Genomic DNA, 22,024 nt, shown 5'->3' on the forward strand with positions numbered 1-22,024 from the left:
GTGATAGATCTCCATCATTACTTATAGGAAGAAATGTTTAAGAATGACTAGAGAAGAAAAAGACAGGCATGTAATTAGAGGAGTCCTGTTAGGAGCCGATGGTGCAGAGAGGACAGGCCCCTGGACAGTATGTGACATTGTTGGTACAGAAGTGTCAAAGATGGTATAACACACACACACACACACACGCACACACATACGTACACAACCTTGTACTTCTATTTTAATGAGGACACTCATTGGCATAATGCATTCTCTACCCCCTTACTCCTCACTCCATCAGGTCTAGGCTCAAAATGGTGCTCACAAAGATACCTGTTCAAGTGTGCTCACACACACGCACACACCCACCCACAGGTGTCATTGCCAGTCATACGTGATATGTGTAACAGAGTCCAATACACATTTGTAATATATAATTACACAAAATCTGTGTTAATAGTTATTACCTAACATGTTTAGGCCTCCATAGTCGATATGTGGACTGTTTGAGAAAGAACTCCTACATACTGTGCTTCACCTCTTTTCAGTATGAGTTTTTGTTGTACTCTATGGGTGAGACGTACGTGACTTTTCGTTTGTACAATGTTCCATATTTTAGCCTCTCTTGTATTATGTTTGTAGGTTTACTTGCTATCTTACAGTTATTGTGTAGTATGCAAACATATTTCTATTGTTTAATTTGTGTAGAGGCTCAATTTGTAAACAATTGACTGGAGGATTTTGTTATCTGGCTCTTTCTGTCAGAATAAACCGAGATGGCCTCCAAAGATATTCATGGTCCAGCAATTTCCCAATAAATCACAATGCACACAATGCTTGTCTCCTCCGGTTACACAAAGACGTGACAAACTGAAGTTCTGCAGAGAGGGCGACACAGCAATGTGCTGCCCCGAGGTCATGAAGTACAGGAGACATTCACAGTCATACATTTGATTGCATAGCAGACAAAGAGCAAGTTCTCCACCTTAGGTCAACATGTACATTGCAGTTAAAGATGTGTTTAACATGAAATGTCAATTTGATTTTTCATTTAGATTTTTTGTCATAATGAGGAGAAAATAAAGCCACAGGCAACTACACATTGAGGAGGAGACAATAAAGACTGGATTTATCACCAACAAGCTAATACAACCAGATCAGTGACAGCCACCTGCAGATACAGAAATACATCAGCAGCAATGATGTAGACTGTAGTGACATTAAGCTCCACATCTCCGGCCCTGGTTCCAGGTCGTCTTTATCTCACTTTGACCTCACATTTCTGCACTGGATGGCGCAACAGATACAAATTAAGTAGGAGACTAAATATAGACCATTTTTCTGAAGGACCCCTGAGCCAACCTGTTCCGAGGCGGAACTGATTCTTGAGGAGAGAGAAAAAAGAAGGAAAAAAGTTGGCACACGTTGCAGAGACGTTGAGAGTTTCAATGGTTGAACAGGCAACAACTTTGTGAGGAGAGAAAAACAAACGTAAAACCTCCAGGGAGGAAACACGCAGGCACAGATAAGGAGAGACGACAGAGCAGGAAGAAAGCAGGCCTTGAATGTGCTTGTTTCAAGGCCTGCAATGCTGCACCCCCCCCCCCCCCCCCCCCCCACACACACACACACACACACACACACACACACACAAACACAGGCATTGTACACTGTAACTCTTTAACCAAAAGATTTGTTTAATTAATAATCTATTATACAACGTAGATCCACAAAAACACAAATATACACAATGATCCATGTGGCGTATAAATTCACTTTAGAGAACAAAACAGTGCAAACATCACAGTATCTATAAACTCCATTATGGGCACATGTCACGTTAACTAAAATTATACATGCAGGAATTTTTTTATTTCTATTTGAATTCATGAATGTAAAAAAAAAAAAGAAACAAAAATACATTGTGCCAGCCAAATATACATACTTTAACTATGACTCAATTGAAATGCGTTTGGTCCATTCTTCAGGTTTAGACCTGAAAATAATAATATTTTAAGTAAATAATTTTGACTCAATGTTTGCATACAGTAAAGAGAAAATATGGAGTCTATTTAATATAAAACATTCAGCTATTATTTTACAATGCACACACACATATTGTATAAGAAATGTCTTCAATTATATTAGAACAATACAAAATCTAAAGTGCTACTTTAAAAGACTCACAAAAGCGTACACAGTACAAAATTCTAAATCAAAGCTTATCTAAGGTACAAGAAGAGCTTAAAAAATTATCCATAGTCTTTTCTATGAACTGAAAACTGAAAATCTCAAATAAACTATTTCTCTTTTATGCCTAGAGCCAGTCTAGGTAATGTACAAACACAGGCTCCAGGCCTGAATAATGAGTTCCTGAGTGAGGGTGTCATTTCTTCTCCAGAGAAGAAGAATCAAGTATTTTTTTAACCTGATTTGACAGTCAGATGTGGAGTTTACCACACCAGACTGAGCAAAATGCTTCCAGCAATGTTATAATGATATTTAGCTAATATCCATCCATTTCAGTCAATATGTGACCAATGACCATGCTTCTGGTCTACAGTATGCTACAGTGTGAGCTGCTGGAAGACGTCGCTATGACCGGCTCACAGGCTAATAAAAGCTTGATTTCCAGAGTAGCTTTAAACCAAAATGATTATTTGCCAAATGCATCTGAACAAATTTTGCTGAATGTTCATTCTATCAGACAACTAATGAATCTTACTCCCTCAAAAACATGGGGCTAAAGGTACTGGGGTCTTTTGACAGAACTGCTGACCCACCATCATCACCTCTGAAATCCGAGTTAAGGCAAGTTTTAAAATCCAACGAGGTGCGATCTGTGAATTTAACTCATTGTGCTCATGTTTACCATCCTGTGATGTTTGATTCCAAAGAGTTCTTATTGGGGCCACGTTGTAATTCACTCTTCAGCGGATTTCCCAGCAGTTACCACAACTGAACAAACTTTGAATTTACAGTGTCTCAGCCTGTGGTGTCACATCCTCCATTTTATCATTTACATTAATTGGAACACTTTAATTCTACACAAAAAGCTTGACTGCTGGACCGTCTTACACCCTTTTCAGTCCATTTCACTCTTCTCCGGGGCCTTCAGCATGTGTTGCCTGGTCGATCCGTTGCTGTTGCTGCTCTGAGCAGAGTCTCCAGCCTGTTTACTCATCCACTCCAGCATGTAGAACCGCAGCATCAGAAAGAAGCCTGGGAGATCAGACCACAACCAAGACTTATTCATTTGCTCACAAATTCATGAAACAAACACAGGCGGGCAGCTGGTGAGATCTTGTTTTCTTTCTGGATAAATTAAGTTAAAATCATTGTGCAGTATTTTTAACATCTAAATCAGTTTATATGAGGTATTTTGTTTTAAGTGAAATAACCTTTGACCACTTTACTTCTGCTCAAATAACTGTCACTACTGACAGCGAACTAGCCTGTTCCTCAAAATAGAATAGCCAGTGGTGAATACATTCTCAGTGGCTTTGCTGCTTGTACAAGTGCCATAAACTATTAGCCTCACATAGCAGCAAGCAAGGGAACTCAAAGGTGAGGAAACACATCGAAAGCGACAGGAGCTCAAATACTGCGAAAATTCAGAGACACTTTTCCAAGAAAACAACTCAGGCATCAAAACCAGAGGACGAGGACAACAACCCATTTGATGTGAGTGACTGTGTATGTAGCATGTGTATTTAATCCCGGGTGACGGGTCAGGTTAAGGTTCATGGGTCCGTCCGGTTCTGGATATAACTGTACAGGTAATGGGTTGGGTCCAGGGCTGTGTGGTAAAAAAAAGGTGGGGAAACTATAACTTTCGGTTCTCTCACGCCGTTATTAAACAGGTGCATGAACTTCTGTTACTCATATCAGAGATTATATATAGACTAGGAGACTAGAACAACTGAAATCTAAATCATGTAGACAAATTAATTAACATTTTATTATTATTATTGTTTATTTGTACTGGTGTGGGGTAAACAAGGATGGAATGTAACTCAGTACATTTACTCAATTACTGTATACAAATTTGAGGGACTACATTACTCGAGTGTTGCAATTTCATGTTTCTTTATACATCTACTCCATTAGATCTCAGAGGTAAATATTCTACTTTTTACTCCACTATTATTTTCTATCTCATTATAGTTGGTAGTTACTTTACAAATTAAGATGCTTCCATACAAAACATATTAAGAGACAACAGTAAATTCATGCTTTTACATGAATGCATTATGTAAAAAATTACACATAACAACATACACAGAGTGCATTCATTGTGAAAATGGCCAAGTTAATGTCCAGCCAGCATCATTGGAAATTAAGTTTAAAATGTAATTGTTAGCATACGAATCAGAGCTACTCTAGATAACAACGTCTTACAAATGAAGCCTGATTGAGCTCGTCAAACTTTCCACAGGCATGTTGTTAATCTTACTAACTGATAAACAAACAACCACCTGTAATGTAAGCTGTGTTTTTTGGCTGGATGTCTGAAAAAGTGACGGATCTTCTTCCCTGTCTGTGTGCGTTTCTCAGCCTGCTTTCATTAGCTAATGCGGGTTTCTGTCGGAGACGATTATCATAAAAAAACAGTTTCAGTGAGGTTACATTCATGAAGCTTCCCTTACTCAGTTCTGCTCCAAAACGTTTATTAGTTAATGTATTTCAAAAGATTAAATATTTGTGTCACATGTTAACTACTTAGCATTTAAATTTTCTTTCCTAACTTGTGCAGCAACAACAGGGTTGTTCAGGTCCCTGTTCCCACATGGACCTGAATCAAAAACAAGTGTTCTGCACGTAAGAGGAAACTGCTTTTCTTCAGTGACTGAAGGTCATGTTTAACCACATGGTCATTGTCTCATTCCCACACTGATACAATGGACAGCTGACTCACTGATACACAGACACCAATCTCTGAGCCAACAATCCAAACACCCGGAGTCTCTGCTCTGCTCTGATGGTAAAAATACAAAATAGTCTAAACAAGTTGATATAAGTTTACAGCCACACTCTGTAGCCACTGTTTCCTAAAAAAGAGGTTGACAACATAATATAAAGCCAAAGTGCAATCTGGACTGACTGAAGCCTGTTTGTACTGACCTTGAAAGGAGTTGAGGATGCAGAAGAGGAAAATAACCAAGTCAGAGAGGGGACCAAAGTCCAGGAAGGTCAGACCCCAAGATGTTCCGAAGAGGCAGCTGAGGCCCCAGATACTGAGAAAAGCCACACGGTTCTGCCTCCACTCAACCCTGTGACGGATCTTCCAGTAGATGAGGAAGAGCATCATGATGCCCAACAACACCAGGATGACCAGGATCGTCATGGTGGTGAAATAGTGAGCCAGCAACGCCTTGTCGTTAGATTTCATCCAGCACCTGGAGAAAACAAATAATCCCAGAAAGTGGAAGAAAATGGCTTCAGTTCTTTTTCCAAAACAGACATCTCATCATCCCCTGCAGCCTTATTTAGGATCTTCTCACTATCCCGGCATTACAACGTTTAATCTTGCTTACATCTGATAAGGGTTGGAGATGTCATCGCTTGGCACCAACTCTCTCATTCCATAAATGTCACCTACTGCAGCCAGGATGACAATAGGAACAGCAGGGAGAACTGGAAAGAAAATTTGAAAGGCCAAATTTGAAAGGGGCACACGTTAATGTCAACGGCCAACGTTTTAAAGTAAAGTATACCTTAAAGATTTTACTTCAGACACTCACCGAAGCCGACCAGGTTCCATATGTAGGGCTTTGGTAAGGTGTACTTGGTTAAAACCATGCACACCAACCAGAATGTGTAGAACACTTCTATACCCATCCAGGTGAAGGCGCTGAGCAGGCTATAGTGGAGGGCCGCCCCCACCCAGGTGCACAGACCCTCCCCGCCCACATTGGCCAGGACCCCAGTAAAGAAGAAGAGCAGGTTGAGGGCGGCGAGGGACACGGCTAAGCCCAGGTGGATGGGTTTGGACTGCTCCTTCGGTCGTCTGCTATAGGGAGGATGGAGAGAGAAAGAGAAGTTAATCAATTGTTTGATAATTATATTACTTTACTTTTATTTTTGATACCTTCGTCATTATAGTGTTACCTCTTCCTGCAGAGAAAAGTGATGAGAACAACACAGCTGATCACAGACATGGCACAGCCCAGAGATGTAATTATGGTCAGGGCCAGGAGATGGCGCACTGGTTGAGGCTCCAGTTGCTGTCATGAGCACACACAGCAAAGAGCAACAAACTCTTCATACACAAAAATATGGAGTGTATACATTTCTATGTATCATGTGTGTGTTTCTTCACATTACACTGATGATAGCGTCTGTGTGTAAAATCATCTAGAGATGTTCATGTGAGTTCTGAGTTATGTTAATATTGTTCGAAATATAGATTTGTTGTTTCTGCATCTTATTATTTAGTTTGTTTGATTCTTGAAAAAGAAAAATGGCGGCATATGTGCGACGTGTCTCACCACCAGTACGGAGAAGTAGGTCAGGTGATTACACAGACACTCTGTGTTCTCTGCTCCTCTCTGCTGTGTTATACACCCATCCACCAACCAGCTGACCTGCAGTGGATCTGCACACAGACAATGACGGGTTAAACATATCTCATTCTCATCAATGGGTTTGGCAGTAAATACACTAGGAAACATGTTTCATGAATGAAATTATAAATGTTCTAAAGGCTTCCTACTTTTCCTGGTGTCCCATGAAACACATTTCCTTGAATGCATTTTCTGAAATAAAGACAAAGAGACGAGCTGTAATCATTTCCTTTTAAAATACATTGCTCTTTTTTTTTCTTCACAAAGTCTGATGTCACATTGTAAAAACCTTTTATTTACACAAAGTCTCTCTCCCAGCTCCCATCTTACTGACTATTCTAATAATTTTAGAATGTTATTTTATCATCAATAACACTTTTTTATATTTGCGCCCTAATGGTGCATGATCTTCAAAACTTTAAAACATTTTCTTTTATTTTCCCTCTATTCTCTATTTTTGTCTTGTAAAGCACTATTGTGTATTTATATTTAATATTATTTTATTCATATTATTGTAATATTATTTTTAATCACATTAACAAAGTTATTACTACAGTTTTTGATTTAGTAGTGACTGAAACATCTGGTACTGTAATTATCTGAAATGTGTACGTGTGTGTGTGTGAGTTAAGAGAAGAAACTTCGTGGTTTCTGTGTGTTCTCACGAGAACACAAATGCGACAGACAGCTTAAGGCAGACGTCACGGAACAGAAACACCATCTGCAGCTAAACCACATTTGAGAAGTTATGTTTGTTACAGCACAAACATCAAAGTGACAATACATTTGCCCCAGCTGTGTCTCAGTTTCACGGGGACGCTCTAAGCTCAAGAATATCCAGTGGTGTTGTTCATACCTGAGCCAGACACGGGTAAGAAATACTTTTCCTGAAGTAAACCCAACATTTTCCAATTCACAGTGCTTGGCATCGAATACTCCACCATCCAGACAATAGAAAATGTGGATATTGATCCCACTGACACGGACTAAAGCACAAAGACTTACAGGTATGGCATCATGGTAAAAGTCAATCCTGATTGGCTCAGGCAGATCAATGATGATTTCGTTCTCCACGGTAATTTCCACCACCTCACTGAGAATCCTGACCTCCTTGTGACCCACCTGGAACACACACACACACACACACACACACACACACACACACACACACACACACACACACACACACACACACACACACACACACACACACACACACACACACACACACACTTAACACACCTTCACATACTCCTCATATAATTCATCCTACATATAAACACACAGGAATAAAAGCAGGAACATTTGTTTCAAAGTCGGAGCTTGTGAACTTAAGACTAGGCAGACAGGCAGGTGTTTGAGGCTCAGCTGCTCATGTTGACTGAGGACAAACAGAGCCTCACCTGGAATTGGGTGTTGTTTCTGAAGAATGTGCAGACTACTTTGGTTGTCATCTTCACAGCTTGTTTGAGAGCAGAGGGGAGATGGACAGTGGCGGTGGACTCTTGAAATACACCTTTAGTGACCTGAAGAACAGAATGTATGTAGAGTGGACACTGGACAGTTAAAGACGGCTCAACAAGGTTTGGGTAGATTCATCTTCAAGACAATGCATGAATGGTAAACATGGAAACTATCAGCCACTAACTGACAAATCATTGAGCATCAATTATTTCTTTTTTTGGGGATTGAAAACATGAATAGATCAAATGTGAAGTCGTCACACATCACTGACACAGAATTCTACGTGGGACAAACTTTCACACAGAATACATTTAACAACCACATTCTCCAAAAGCCATGAGCTGTTTTCATTCACAACCCGCCAACTGCAAAACACTACACATTCACAAGCACATGTTTCACATTCTAATAGGGTTTTCAAAACTGTTGACAACATAGTCAAAACAGAATGATGGCAACTTTCATGCATCTCTGCAGAAACCACATTGAGATGTTTAGAAAATGTTAGCAGACTATTTACAATAAAACAAAAAAATTATAATTCCAAACACAGCAGGTTGTACCTGCTGTGTTTGGAATTATTATTACACCCTGGTGTTTTTAGTCTCATTACCAAACAGACAAGTGGGGATGGCTTCAGAATGATTTAGTTTAGAAACAAGGCTGGTGGAGACAGAAGAGTGGCAGGGGTGGATTACACATTTCACAAGATACTTTCCATGATGCATCTAGAGAAGACATAATTACTTTATGGATGTTTTCTAAATGTGTGTTCTGTGTTTGGTTATTTGTTTGCACACTGAGTGCAAACTTCTTTACTTGTGTGTCTCTTGCTCTACTTCCTGTCTTTGTCCCGTTTGCTGCCCTAGTGATCGTCTGCACCAGCCTCATGTGTTTCACCAGAGTTCAGTTGTGTTGAATGTCTCTGTGTTCCCCTCAGGTCGTTTGTGTTTCCAGTTCTGTTCTGCGCTCCTACTGTTTCAGTTTTTCACCATCATCAGCCTTCTTTGGTTCTTCTGCCTTATTTTTTGGGGGATTTTCAGTTTGTCTACCTGACTTCCTGTGACTCTAAGTCTGTATATTTAATTACATTTTGTTCTTTGCTGCCAAGTCCGTCACCTGCATTTGGTTCCTGCAGATATTAAATCCTGACACCATTATTGAAGCCCTGGAATTTGAGAAATTAGTTTTTTTCCAAGGATATGAAAAGAACATAAAAAAGGTTGAACCAATTTCAGATTATTTTGTGTTACAAAATACTTAAGTACATTTAACAAAGTAAACGGGTGCTCTTATTCTATCATAAAATACAGATTTATGTGGAAAAAACATCAAACTTCGAAGATTGAAGTTCTTGATTTATGTGATGCTCCCTGTTGCTGGTGTTTTTAAAGTGTGTTATGAGTTACAGCTTTTGCTTTCTGAGAGAGAATTGTGTGTTCTAGTGTTCGGTTGAATGATCTAATTTTGAGACATGTATGAACATGTAATGCTGGTTCAATACTCATCGTCCATAAGAGTTATAGTAAAAGGGTGAATGTGCCTCTCTCTCTGTTAGGGGAGAAACACACTGGATTTTATTTATCTATGAGGCCCTTATTGGTCTTTTACCCCTGATATCTCCTATCTAACAACAGACAGAACAATCTAATGCTCAACTCATTTTTATCCTTAGGGCAACTTAAGTTTTTTATTTAATCTTATTTTGCCCTCAGCTATTGTTTTAGTTGATTCCTTGGTTTTAAAGGTTCAGTGTGTAGAATTTAGTGACATTTAGTGTTGAAGTTGCATGTCCCAGCTGAACACCTCTCACCTCACCCTCTCCTTCCAAACATGAAAGAGAACCTGTGATAGCTTCAGTTTTCATAAAAACTCAAAAGGTGTTTAGGTTGTCCAGTCTGGACGACTGTATAAAAACATGGCGGCCTCCATAGGACCCGCTCCAGATGTAAATATAAAGTATTTAAATATAAAGGGCTCATTCTAGGGTAAAGAAAACAACAATTTATACGATTACACACTTGTAATGATGTGAAAATATCACTAGTATTATTTTATATAAAATTTCTACCAATAGATCCCTTTCACCTATATCTTACACACTTAACCTTTAAATTAATATTGATGTACTATATTTATTCCTGAGGCTTTAACTGTTGTTATCACTTTTGCAATTTTGCAAATTTTACTGTTTCTTATTTGACTCGCGTTGATGATGCAGACTGTACGAGTAGTTTTGAAAAAGTGGCTTCAGTATTGATCGATGCTTTTGAGCAATTGAAAAAAACCCTGCAATTATCCAGTCAAACACAGGATGCAGGAACAATAGCAACAAAATAATTGAGTTAAAGCGTTGACAGGACTTTGTACCACCGTGCTGCTCTGCTCCTGAGTGAGCATCACAGCCCCGTGGTGCTCACAGCCCTAATTAGTAGACAGTGTGTAGATTGCTGGGCACTTACGCACATAGCTCTATTTTAAGGTAGTTTGGAGGAAAATAAACATCAGCTGTAAACATACTACTACTAACATACTACTTGTCAGTAAAACGGAGCTACCAGGCACTTTCATGTGGTCAAACTCTCACCTATTTTTGTGAACTAAATCACCACCAGCCTCCATTTGAATGAAAACCTACTGTCTTGTTTCAAACGCTGCTAAGCCACTGATCCAAACAGAAGAAAACTGCCTCAGAGGTAAAGAAGCCTACTCCCTCAAGTGGGATTATCAAGACATCATCACGTTTATGAACCACTGCCTATGCAACTCTTTGTGAGAGCACGGTTGTGTTTAATGCTGAGACCTACAGTTGAAACCTGATACAAGTGTTCAGTTATTTTCTCACACAGATGTATTTTATCTTCTCTTTGTGCCTCAGAGGAAATGTACTTTGTTATGTTTTAAATATGAGGCCAAAATGAAATCAAGACAAAACCAGTGTGGTCACAGTAGCTGCTAATGTGGCCCGTGTGGACTATACTGTTGGTGACACACAAAAGAGCTGGACTAAGACAGCCTTCTCAAATTAGCATATAAAGACCAAATGCTCCCGGTGCACGACTGCAGTGTAGCCAGCACAGGGCTGAGACGAGTGTAAACTGGCCCGTCCCCATATACGCCTGCAGTCACTCGCTCATCAAAGTCAGTTTTGACACTTTGGAAGCAGTAGCTGATGCTTCCCTTCTACCATTGTTTACTTTGAACACTCCAGTTCCCTGCCTACCACTCGTCACTCATCTTCTATCACCCTTCGTGGCGGCAGAGTCATCAAGAATATGTCAGGGATATGTTGGAGTTGGAGAATAAAGAGGTATTAAGACAGCTAGTCCCATAATTCCCTGAACACAAATAAATACTGCATAAAGAAAAATATAGGGGAAGGAGATTGTAAGGTCAGAGGTAGGTTTTTCTTGATGTCATTGAAGTTGAGATGGGACATGATATAAAGAATGCAGAAGGAGACAGTGTTCAGGTGAGAGGTGGTGTGGGGTTAAAGCATGCAGGAGGCAGGAAGAAATGTATCAATTCGGCTGTGGAAATCATGTTTTTGCTTACAGCACATTGACACCAGTGTCGGCCCGGTACCACCAAAAGCTCTCTTGACATCTTCGTCAGTATAATATCAACAGCTCCCTTCCTAAGACATCTTTGTCAGTGTCTTTTACATGTGTAACACCTCCTTGTCATCCTGACATTTGCATTCTAACATACAGCCTCTCTGGTTAAGATGGGGAAAGATTAGTGCATGTCGGAAAGCAGCTAAACCAGCAACAAAGTGATCCTACTAACCATTACCGTCTGTGTATCCACAGCCTGAGTGATCTTCTCAATCCTTTATGCTACAAAGGCTAATAGTTGAAAGTGAGCCACACTGTAGCACTGAACAGTTCCCTACACATAGTTCTTCTGTCATAATTAGTCACTTATCACATATTGAGTAAGTAAGTAAGTCATTTTGTAATATCTGATTACAAACTACAGAGCTGAGCTATATTAGGATATGAAACCAAAAGGTTTGTATTAGTGACCTTGGTGTAAAGACTTTTGTCTTTATTAGACACCAATGAACTCTAGACTGAACACAAAATACAGGCTGAGAAAGTTAAAAGTTGTTAGTCCTGAACGGTGGTTTAGGTTTATTGCTTTAAGTTCAACTTCCCTCTAGAGTCTAGACTGTAACAGTGAGTCATGCTTTCACTGTGTTGGTGTGTTTGTCTTACGGGAGATGTGACGTTGTAGCCTCTGAAATCATCGTTCATCTCCACCTCAAAGCTGGAAGCACAAGGATTTTCAGCATTGTCTTCAATCCTGGACACGCACACACACACACACACACACACACACACACACACACACACACACACACACACACACACACACACACACACACACACACACACACACACACACACACACACACACACACACACACACACCATCATGAGGAACTGGTTTCAGGTGGTCATTTGAAGAAAGAAAGTTTATCTTTGTACCCCCCCACCCGAGTGTACTTCAAAGTTTTTTTTCCCTTTAAATGGCCAAAGTTTACGTGGTAGATTACTGTTCTTAAAGTTTCACAACAGTGGCCTTAGCAATTAACACAAAGCCATAGAAGGAAGGATGATGACAAACACACCCTGTCCAACTGTCATTCATTCATTTGATTAAAAAACAGGAAATTACATGTTGACTTGGGTGGGTCCGCCTCTCGCTTGATTACATAGGTGTTCTGCAAAAAAGAAAGATACACAAAATAGCAATTTTTAGTTTGTCAAGTTTAACTCGAAACTGTGAAACCTAAACAAAAATCCCATTCTGCAGTTCATTTGCATCATCTTTGGACTATTTATACAAATATAATCTGAGTAGCCGTATAAACATTTGACTGAAGTGTGGAAAACTGGCTTTTTAGAGCAGAGAACAATACAGAATATCTTCCTTACTGCAGCTGATGGGCCTCCCATTGAACTTGAAGGCGATGCGCGTTTTCTCGGTGATGATGTCTGTTTGGATTCTTCCATTGACGATGCCGTAGTCGGCCTCGGGCTGTTTGGGGCCCAGAGACAGATCTGTGCAGCAGGTGCCCTGCAGGCTGGTGGGCCAGCACAGAGTGAGGTTTTTTCCTCCGATCTGTGCAGCACAAATAAGAAAAACAAACACAAAAACCCTTATTATAAACAAAGAATTCAATTACAGCATCTGCAGGTTGGCAAGAAAAAATACTCTTGATGTTATTTTCTTTTTATTTATTTCTGCCTTAAAATGCAGAACAATGGACTTGTTTTGTCTATAACATCCATGTTATTGAGCCAGATGATGAGGGAAACATGACCTGTGTTATATTAACTTTTTCCTATAATATGTAAAATTATTAATATTTGGAGCCACTGTGTGCAAATATATTCCCCTGATTTACCTGCAGCTTCAACTGGTCCAGCAATGGTTCCCAGTACAGACAGAAGTCACTTTGCTCTTCCGAATCGAATCCAAACTGCTTGAGGTCAATCACATCAGACCGCCGACACTGGGCTGTGATCTGCCCTTCGACAGACAGAGAGCTCTTATTGGCTGAGATGGAGATCCCCTTGCATCCTGGAGAGAGGTTGTAGCTCAGGTGCAGCGAGTGTTTGCCATGACGCCAGGTGCCGCAAAATGTCAAGGCCTGGTCGTTTTCACTTGAGCCTGAAAGGACACAAAAGGAGGCTTGATGTTTGTTTTTCCTGCTCGTGATCTTCGTTGCGCCAACTGTCAGTAAACAGTGCAAGACCAGAGACAGGGGGAGGTTCATTCACTGTGGAACAACCTCCCTCTGTCGGTCACACATACATTTCAGCTTTGTGCTTTTCTGTCTGTAGAGCTTTTACACAGGTTTACAAAGAGCATTTTACAACCACTATGGTTTTGAATTATATCTAAAAAACATTTCACAAGCTCAATATCTGATTGAGCCTCAATGGAATCCATATACCCCACCTCACATCAGGGTACTGACCCTCACACAGCTTTGTACACTGCACTGGAGGCAGGTATGTCTCCTTCCCCCTTTATTTAACATGCCAGACCTCACAGCCACACAGAGGAAACATATGGCACATGTGTGAGGTTTCAATCATATGATGTTTTTGTCTCTACTTGAATATCACAACAGAATATATACAGACACGGGTGCGTTTGGAGAGGAGTACATTGAAACACAATTGTATGAATGAACATGAGGCTAAAAGAATAGAAGTTAAGATAAAAAGGTTTTAGTGGTTGGCTTACCCGTGGCGAGGAGGATGGTCAAGATGAACACAACCCTCAGACTATCTGTCAGCCGGGACTCCATTGAAACTGCAGCAGGAGAACAAAGAGTCAAATGCAGTTGCACAAAGGGAACAAAGCTATAATGTCTTTCTGCACAGACACAGTGTTGTCAGTGCGCTAAAAACGAAACCCCACGACAGGAACCCGATGAAAAAACACAGTGTGTGTTTGTGTCCAGTGTACAAAGCACATTTCAACACAAGCAAAGAGTATCTCTTATATTCTTTCTATGTGCAGACACAAATTCCACAACAAACTCCAGAACAGGTCTGACATAGTGAAAAAGGTTTTTCTTTTTTTAAATGATAGTGTTCTTTTCCAGACCCCTGCTCCTACGCTCTCTTATCAATGAATACAAATGAGTTCGGGCTCAAAATACACACAGGGACCTTTCTATGCTGTTATCAATGGAAACACTCTTTCCCTTTTGAGTGGCACACACACACACACACAGCTTTGCACAACTATCCTTATTAGGGCTTTGCATTGACTTTCATTCATTGTTGACAGCCTAGTCATGAGCTGATGTCATCAGGTGGTACCCAATAGGGCTGCACGATATTAGGAAAATATGTGATGTGCGATAACGTTGTTGAGTGTCGCGATGACATCCAGAGCATGAACGCATGTTACATGGAGTCGCATTTATCGCAGTGCAAGCAGTCTTTGATACCGTGATGACTGTAGATTTTAGATATATCGTGCAGCCGTGGTTCCCCAACCTTCACCGAGTGTTTCCACTACTTCACCACTACACTCTCCAGTTGGTGGGCCTGCAATAGTGGCCAAACACTGCCCATCAGCTCACAGCTTCCAGCTTCCAGCTTCCCTCCTCCCTGCCTCCTCCCCCATCATACCAACTGCTTGATTCTGAGTCTTTTCATCCAGGCCAAGAACTGATGACAGCCACCACCTACATTTCAGTGGGAAACCTCTGCAGACGATCTATACAGGGAACAGCCAGATCTTCCAACCCTTGGCCCTGCACTCTTCAGCCAGAGACTTGTGCTTAATGGCCTCTCTCTCAAGGGCTTCTTCACAACCCTCCTCCCATGGCACCGTGAGCTCTACCACACAAACGCATGAACAACGACAAGTTCACTTGTCGCGGTTGCCATTATCATCACAAGACAGACAGGAACCAGTTGTTTCATGTTTTTATTTCATGTGCAAGGTATAGGAGCGGCAGTGTGTGCATTGCTGACTGAAAGATAACGTCTTCTGCCTCCATTTATCCGTTTGCTACAATATGTTGGATTCATGTTAATGTGTATTTAAAGACATTTAAATTTGTGGGAAAAAAATTAAAAATTAAAAAAATATAAGAAATTGTCTAATCAACCAAAAATGTTGCGACCCCCCCCCCCCGCAGTACCTCCGCGGACCCCCTAGGGGTCGCGGACCCCCTGTTGAAGACCTCTGTTTTAACAAGCTGTCAGGAAACTCCTTGCAGCAAAGTGTTCCTGTGGAATTCATGCACGGGCTCAGTGGTCGCTGCAACATTTAAATGTTAGAGCGCCGACGTCTGTTAATCAAACAAACAAATGCCTGTAAAATTCATTCCTCTGGCTTTAGCTTACTCAAGCACTTCCATTTCAAACTTAAGTTTGACCTATGCATCATAGAAAAAGTAGCATTTTCAACATGTTAAATCATTAAAGACAAAAAATCCCACAGATGCACACATTTGCAATAAATGTGATCAACAGAGGGGTGTTCAAAACCATTTCTTTTCAAATAAAATACATACCTATTATGTGAGTCATATTTTTTTACTCACATCATGACATGTGATATTTCAATATTTAAACAGGCATCAAAGACTGAGTTCTTTTAGCTCAGAGTTTACTTTGTGAATCTGATCGATCCTGGCTCAGAATTAGTTCAGGATTAATCTGATTTGTTAAGATCACTCAAGTCAGGCTTTGACAGCAGTGTCCTTTCAACCTCTAGTCAGTCTCTTTCTTATTTGATAAATATATCAGCGCAAATGGATGATTAAAATAAATCTAGCTTCTTTACATCATCAAGAGTTTACACACATTTATGAAGATAACATAATTATAATACAACCATTTGATTATGGACAATAACCTATTTTATTCCTAATTAAATGATTAAAATATGAATTCTGTACAACTGAGAGAGATCCAGTCACTTCAGTATAAGTGCACATAGTGAAACTGTCACACGCTTCACACGGCATGACTTTGTGGTTTGGGCACTTCCCTTTTTTTGATCATTCAAGATCAGCATTAAGCATTTGTGGGAAAAGGTGCTAAGATGTGACTCTGCAACGGTTTGTGATACTGAACAAATAAATACAGGTGTTATACACACACACACCACATCTTGCAGAGAGGGACAAGGTGGAGCAGTGTTTTTTCCAAGAAGTAGCTGTGAACTGTTACTTTCATATATCTAAATGATGACAACATAGGTATGACTCACAGCACTAACCTACTCATTTGGTAAAGTTACTGAAGCATTACAATTGCAGTGTAAGGTCTGGGATATAATTAAAAACAAGAATAACTTTTCCAACTTTTCTACGTGGTTTTGAACAACATCTCACTACATCCCTTTCTACTGTTCTGGGGCACCCACCAGCCCACCTCCGCATGGCGCCCGTGCTACAATAAACGTTTCCTGCGGATCAATTTCCTACTTTCTCTTGAATGTCTCAATGTGTAAATTTCTCTGACACTAAATTTAGACCAAACAAGGAGCAAACAGTCGAGTTCTGAATGAGACGATGACACATAACTTTACAACAAGCCTCGTCAGCATCACACTGGTGGTGAATTTTCACACAGCGTTCATGTGTGACTCACGTCAGCCTGACCCAACCTTTTGGAGCTCTCTGACTATCGACAATATACTGATGAAGAAAGCACCACTGTCACCCCACCCACAACAACTGGTACGATCACACAGTGGAAGGTTCAATTCTCCGAACACGTCCGAGAGTAGAAGGCATCACCTCTACACTAGTGTTTGAGGATGTGTGAGTTAACGCTACGAAAAAATACTCAGAGTGTGAATGCATGAGTGGGTTCAACCCAATAAAGTGGCATTTCCTATGACGTTACTCTTTCTCACAAGTCTAAATTCTCCCTGTCTGACACTTTTACACTTCAACTGGCTGAAATGCCATGACTTGTAAACTAACTCTCTCTCTCTCTCTCTCTGCACCCACACCCACTCTATTGTCCCTGCACGACACCCAGGCACAAGAATTTCCCCTTTTTCTATTACTTCACAGCTCTCATGTGTATGCGTGTGAGCGACAGGCACAGACAAAAGCTGGCATTAAATGGATGTGTGTGTGCGCGTGTGTGTGTGTGTGTGTGTGTGTGTGTGTGTGTGTGTGTGTGTGTGTGTGTGTGTGTGTGTGTGTGTGTGTGTGTGTCTGTCACGTGTGTGTGTGTGTGTCTGTCACGTGTGTGTGTGCGGGTGTGTGGTTGAGATAGACGCAGACAAGAACGCTGCTGACACACAGCAGACGTAGCATTTCTCACTTTTCAGCACCGAGCCCAGACTCGGAAACTTGTTGCTCCACTGCTCGCGTCACTCCTACACACATATAGACCGACATGGGCCTGATATTGTTTTCGTTTGCGCGCATGCATCAACACATTCCTCCAGCAACCCATGCATGTATGAACGAGATGGGGGCCAAGTACCCCCCCCTCCCCCCATCTCGCATCCTCTCGCTTTGTGTTTTCCAGTAAAATTTCTCATCTCAGGGTTCTGACTCATACTAATCATCTTTTCAAATCTTCAAATCCGACCTGATGCACTCTGGCACCAAAACCAAGTGTGTCGCAGAAAAAGGTGACAGACACATAGACGGAAGGGAATCAACTCCTAGAAATGTCTGAGTTATTTAAAAATATAAGCTTTATAATAAGCTTTATTTGTATAGCACGTTTCTGGACAAAGCCAGTATTAAGGCACAGTGCTTCACAAGAGGACAATTTAAATAAGGTAAACAAAATGCAATATAAATAAGTAAAATCAATAATAATTTACCCTGAGATGAAAGTTTTAAAGGGGAATGTTTTAAGTAGAAATGTAAAAGCAGTAACAGATGCAGCATTTCTGATCTAAAATATAAAGGCATGGACAACACTGTAACTCCTCAAATGTTAAAAAGGATTTAATATTTGAAATTAACTCGAGTTGGAGAACAACAGGAATGGACAACCTGTGATGGTTACATTGTTTGAAGTAGACATTTCAAAACTTACATCACAGTCTATCAACAATAGAACAAATTTGGGATATGGAGAAATTTACTTTAGCAATTAGAGACCACATAACACAATGGAATAAAACCCCAAAGATAGACTTATTAAAATAGCAGCTACTCTCATTTAGTCTAGAACGTGCAACAAATAGGTTAATAGGTAACCCTTTTTTCTTTTTCCGTTGTTGTCTGGGTCGATCTATTTTGTCTCTCTGTAAAAAAAAAATTGTTTTCAATTTTAAATGTATAACATGTTAAAAAAAATGCAATGGTGTTACAAGTAGATAAGTGTACGGACGAATGGAAGACGAGAATGGAATCATAGCAATAAAGTAATAAAAAAAGAAATAGACGTTTCACTCTTGGTTTGTAAAGGAAGCATCAATGAGCCTTTAACATTCTGGTTATTAGTTTCTCAAAGACCACAGATGTATAAGCACAGCGTCCCAGCGCTCCAAGCATGGAACATGCCTGCCAATACAACGCCCCAAGGCTCAGCCGTCCAAACTGCAGTGTCATACAGAGAAGCAACTGATCTGGCTTTAAAGTTGAAGCTGCAGATCAGATCTCAATTTCAAACCCTGTGATATACAGGACCTGGTTTCAGTAGCATAAAGCACCTTAAACAAACCACTTCCTGCACTTTCACATGTTTTACGGCAGATGAGTGATTTAAATTTGAGCACGTATTTTCTGTACCTGTTCGCGCACCGCAATCTAAAATGTGCTTTGCAACAAAAGTGCATCAAATAAATTCTCCATGCAGATAGTGTGGTATATTCAGCTAACATAGATTGTTAATGACATGTTCATAATTAGGGGGCCCCTTGTTAATGACATATTCATGGTTAGGGGGCCCCTCGTTTCCTGACTCTCAGAGGAATCTAATTATTATTCGATATGATACTTGTTAAGTTCTCTGTGACCCGGAGAAACTCTCTTTGACCTGTTAGATAGAGGGGTTTCCATCTTTAAGTAGGAAGTGGATAGAGGGGTTTCCATCTTTAAGTAGGAAGCATGTTTTGTATTAGAGGCCCCTATGTATGACGTCATTTTGTCTTATTTCCTGGGCGGAAACAACTTCCCTATATGAAGGCTTGTCCGGCACCGGCGAGGTAGACTTCTTCATTGGCCGAGAACGTCTCCGGGTATACCTAGGTACCCGTCCTGACCTGTAACTTCTGTGTAATAAACCTTATTATACAAGCAAGAACGGTGTCCGCGGAGATTCCTTCATCATCATCTTCAACATCACTGCTGCTTAAATATACGACAAATTTGGCGTCACGAACTCTGGACGTGCTGTGGCCTGCGGCATCTCCAAGACCTTCACACACGGTGAGCATTTCTCACTTGACTGGACGCTGGTTCATTCATTGAGGCTGTTGTGTGTCTGCTGTCTGGTCACACCGTAAAGAACCTTTTCTTTTTATGGACATGTCATGTTGTGTTGATGTTTGAAGTGAAGCTCCGTGCTAAATTTGCTTTTATTTGCGTAGTGCACAACGCAAATAAAGGGGGGATTATTATAAGAGAAGATAAAAAGTGAAGAAAGGAAATAACATAAATACAAGAGATGTATTGTATGTGTAGAATAGCTTCATTGTAACGATAAGGTGAGCTAAATAACATTGTGCAAGATTAATGAAGATTGGGCCCTCAACTTCTTAACGGTAAGACATGTGTAGATTAGTCACTGCATGACAGTTGGCTTTGGCATAGTCAGGAATTGAGTTAAAAAGAGAAAATTGGGATAATCCTGGATCCAGGAAATTTGAATAAATAAATATAAACAGTGATAAGGGACAGAGTAATGAGAGAGAAATAGGATCAAAGAGATGATCAGGGAAAGACGCCGCAGAATCTGGATATAGAAGCCCTCAGGAAGAGGAGCTGTTAGAATGGGCCGCAAATCCTCACCACAGGTCAGTTTAATAAACTGGAGATTGTAGAATTAAAAATTCGATTGTATGTTCTCACTCTGAACATTTGTTGACGAACAGTGTCTGATGCAGCCTCTCATCGAATATTTACATCTCATAGGTAGCATAAATTTAAAAGAATAAGAGAGAAAAGTGCGCGGCAAAAAGCATGCTATATGAATGTATGGTATGAATGAGTTGTTTTGGGGAATATAAGATGAGTGCTGTTTGTGTTTTTGGGTTGAATTTGCAGTGTTTTTCATTGTGTGGCAATGTGTGTGCGTTCATGAACAGGGAGACATCTCCCAGCCGTATCCTGTGTGTGTGTGTGAAGCGTGGTCATTACTGTGTTCCAGCTGTGTGTGACAAACTGCAGCAGGGGTTGGTCTATGTGGTTTAGGTTAATAAATAAGATTTTATGATTGAATAAACATATATAGGTTGTGGTTGATAACGGGAAATTTGATAACTTATAAGGAAAGATATTCTGCTTTCTGTATTAAATAAAACAATGAGCCTCTTCCAGAGGACGTAATGAATCATGTGGGTCTAGCTTTCCCTCCCTCCACTCGCCCCCACCTTCCCCATGTGTCGCACTGGTGTGTGTGTGTGTGACAGGCTCGCTCTCTCTCTCTCTCGTGTATAAAGAGAAAAAATAACCTCTGTGATTAACACCCTCTTGTGAGACGCAGGGGCAGAGTCACAAAGTTTTTAAAACCAATTCTTTAATGGGGTTTAGTTTAAGCTAAAAAAGACAATTTGTTTGTTTGTTTGTGGGACAGCGAGATTGTGCAGACAGTATTAGGAAATATTATTGTTTGTTTGATTCAGCTAGATTGGATATGTTTGTAGTTCTAAAATTTCTTTAATCGCTAAAGCTTTTTGATTCATTTGGTTTTCATTAAATTCTACAATGCTTAGTTAGGGGTTTAATTTGGGAGCAAATTGAGTTTAATTTGACATTTTGGACTTTAAATACTGGATAATGATAATTTTGATAGGAGAGATAGTTAGAATTTGTTTTAAGGTGATAACGAGAGGAAATTGGTTGCATTGACTAGAGAATACAAATATGCTGGTATCAAGAGTGTCCACATCTACACTACGGGCTGGTATAAATAAGAATAACATATCTGTTTTTCCTCACTGGGACTGACACATGTGCTGTGTGCAGGCAGAGAGTCATACAGATATATATTGGTTTATGAAAGGACTGTTGAGTTATTAATACAGCCGTGAATAAATAATAAACTATTGAGAACTTTAAAGATATTATTAGAGTGAAATAAACTAAATTATATATTGATGATGCATGGTATGGGATTATTACTGGTATTTAAAGGGGAAAAACATCTATTGACCTAAATGCTGGCAGATAACGTGTGCAAATGTGTGCAAATCATACTGAATCGCTTATGATGCTGTTCAAAGGACCTAATGGGTTCATAGGATACTAAATCATTGCCTGTTTCTTTCCCTTATCCATTTACGGTGAGTGGGAATTGAGGCAGGAAGACGAGAAGGCAGCTGGC

The 22,024-nt window shown here is 40.2% G+C and overlaps 1 protein-coding gene across 3 annotated transcripts in view; it reads right to left on the reverse strand.

Annotated features, from left to right (window-relative positions):
* Nucleotides 1-1,658: 1,658 nt before the first annotated feature.
* adgrg1 (adhesion G protein-coupled receptor G1) overlaps nucleotides 1,659-22,024 on the reverse strand; it is a 30,862-nt gene continuing 10,496 nt past the window's right edge. For 2 of the 3 annotated variants that reach the window (XM_034571698.1, XM_034571707.1), the window contains exons 2-15: nucleotides 14,277-14,345; nucleotides 13,429-13,694; nucleotides 12,956-13,142; nucleotides 12,696-12,741; nucleotides 12,233-12,320; nucleotides 7,952-8,074; nucleotides 7,554-7,670; nucleotides 6,698-6,740; nucleotides 6,474-6,580; nucleotides 6,094-6,209; nucleotides 5,727-5,995; nucleotides 5,520-5,619; nucleotides 5,107-5,381; nucleotides 1,659-3,204 (exon numbers count right to left, since the gene is read on the reverse strand). In XM_034571698.1, the coding sequence (XP_034427589.1) occupies nucleotides 3,068-3,204; nucleotides 5,107-5,381; nucleotides 5,520-5,619; nucleotides 5,727-5,995; nucleotides 6,094-6,209; nucleotides 6,474-6,580; nucleotides 6,698-6,740; nucleotides 7,554-7,670; nucleotides 7,952-8,074; nucleotides 12,233-12,320; nucleotides 12,696-12,741; nucleotides 12,956-13,142; nucleotides 13,429-13,694; nucleotides 14,277-14,340 (1,938 nt within the window). In that variant the 5' untranslated portion in view covers nucleotides 14,341-14,345 and the 3' untranslated portion in view covers nucleotides 1,659-3,067. The remainder of the gene's footprint in view (nucleotides 3,205-5,106; nucleotides 5,382-5,519; nucleotides 5,620-5,726; nucleotides 5,996-6,093; nucleotides 6,210-6,473; nucleotides 6,581-6,697; nucleotides 6,741-7,553; nucleotides 7,671-7,951; nucleotides 8,075-12,232; nucleotides 12,321-12,695; nucleotides 12,742-12,955; nucleotides 13,143-13,428; nucleotides 13,695-14,276; nucleotides 14,346-22,024) is intronic. The other variant, XM_034571717.1, reaches the window with a different exon arrangement.

This window comes from Hippoglossus hippoglossus, chromosome 3 (assembly GCF_009819705.1).
Source record: "Hippoglossus hippoglossus isolate fHipHip1 chromosome 3, fHipHip1.pri, whole genome shotgun sequence".
NCBI lineage: Eukaryota > Metazoa > Chordata > Actinopteri > Pleuronectiformes > Pleuronectidae > Hippoglossus > Hippoglossus hippoglossus.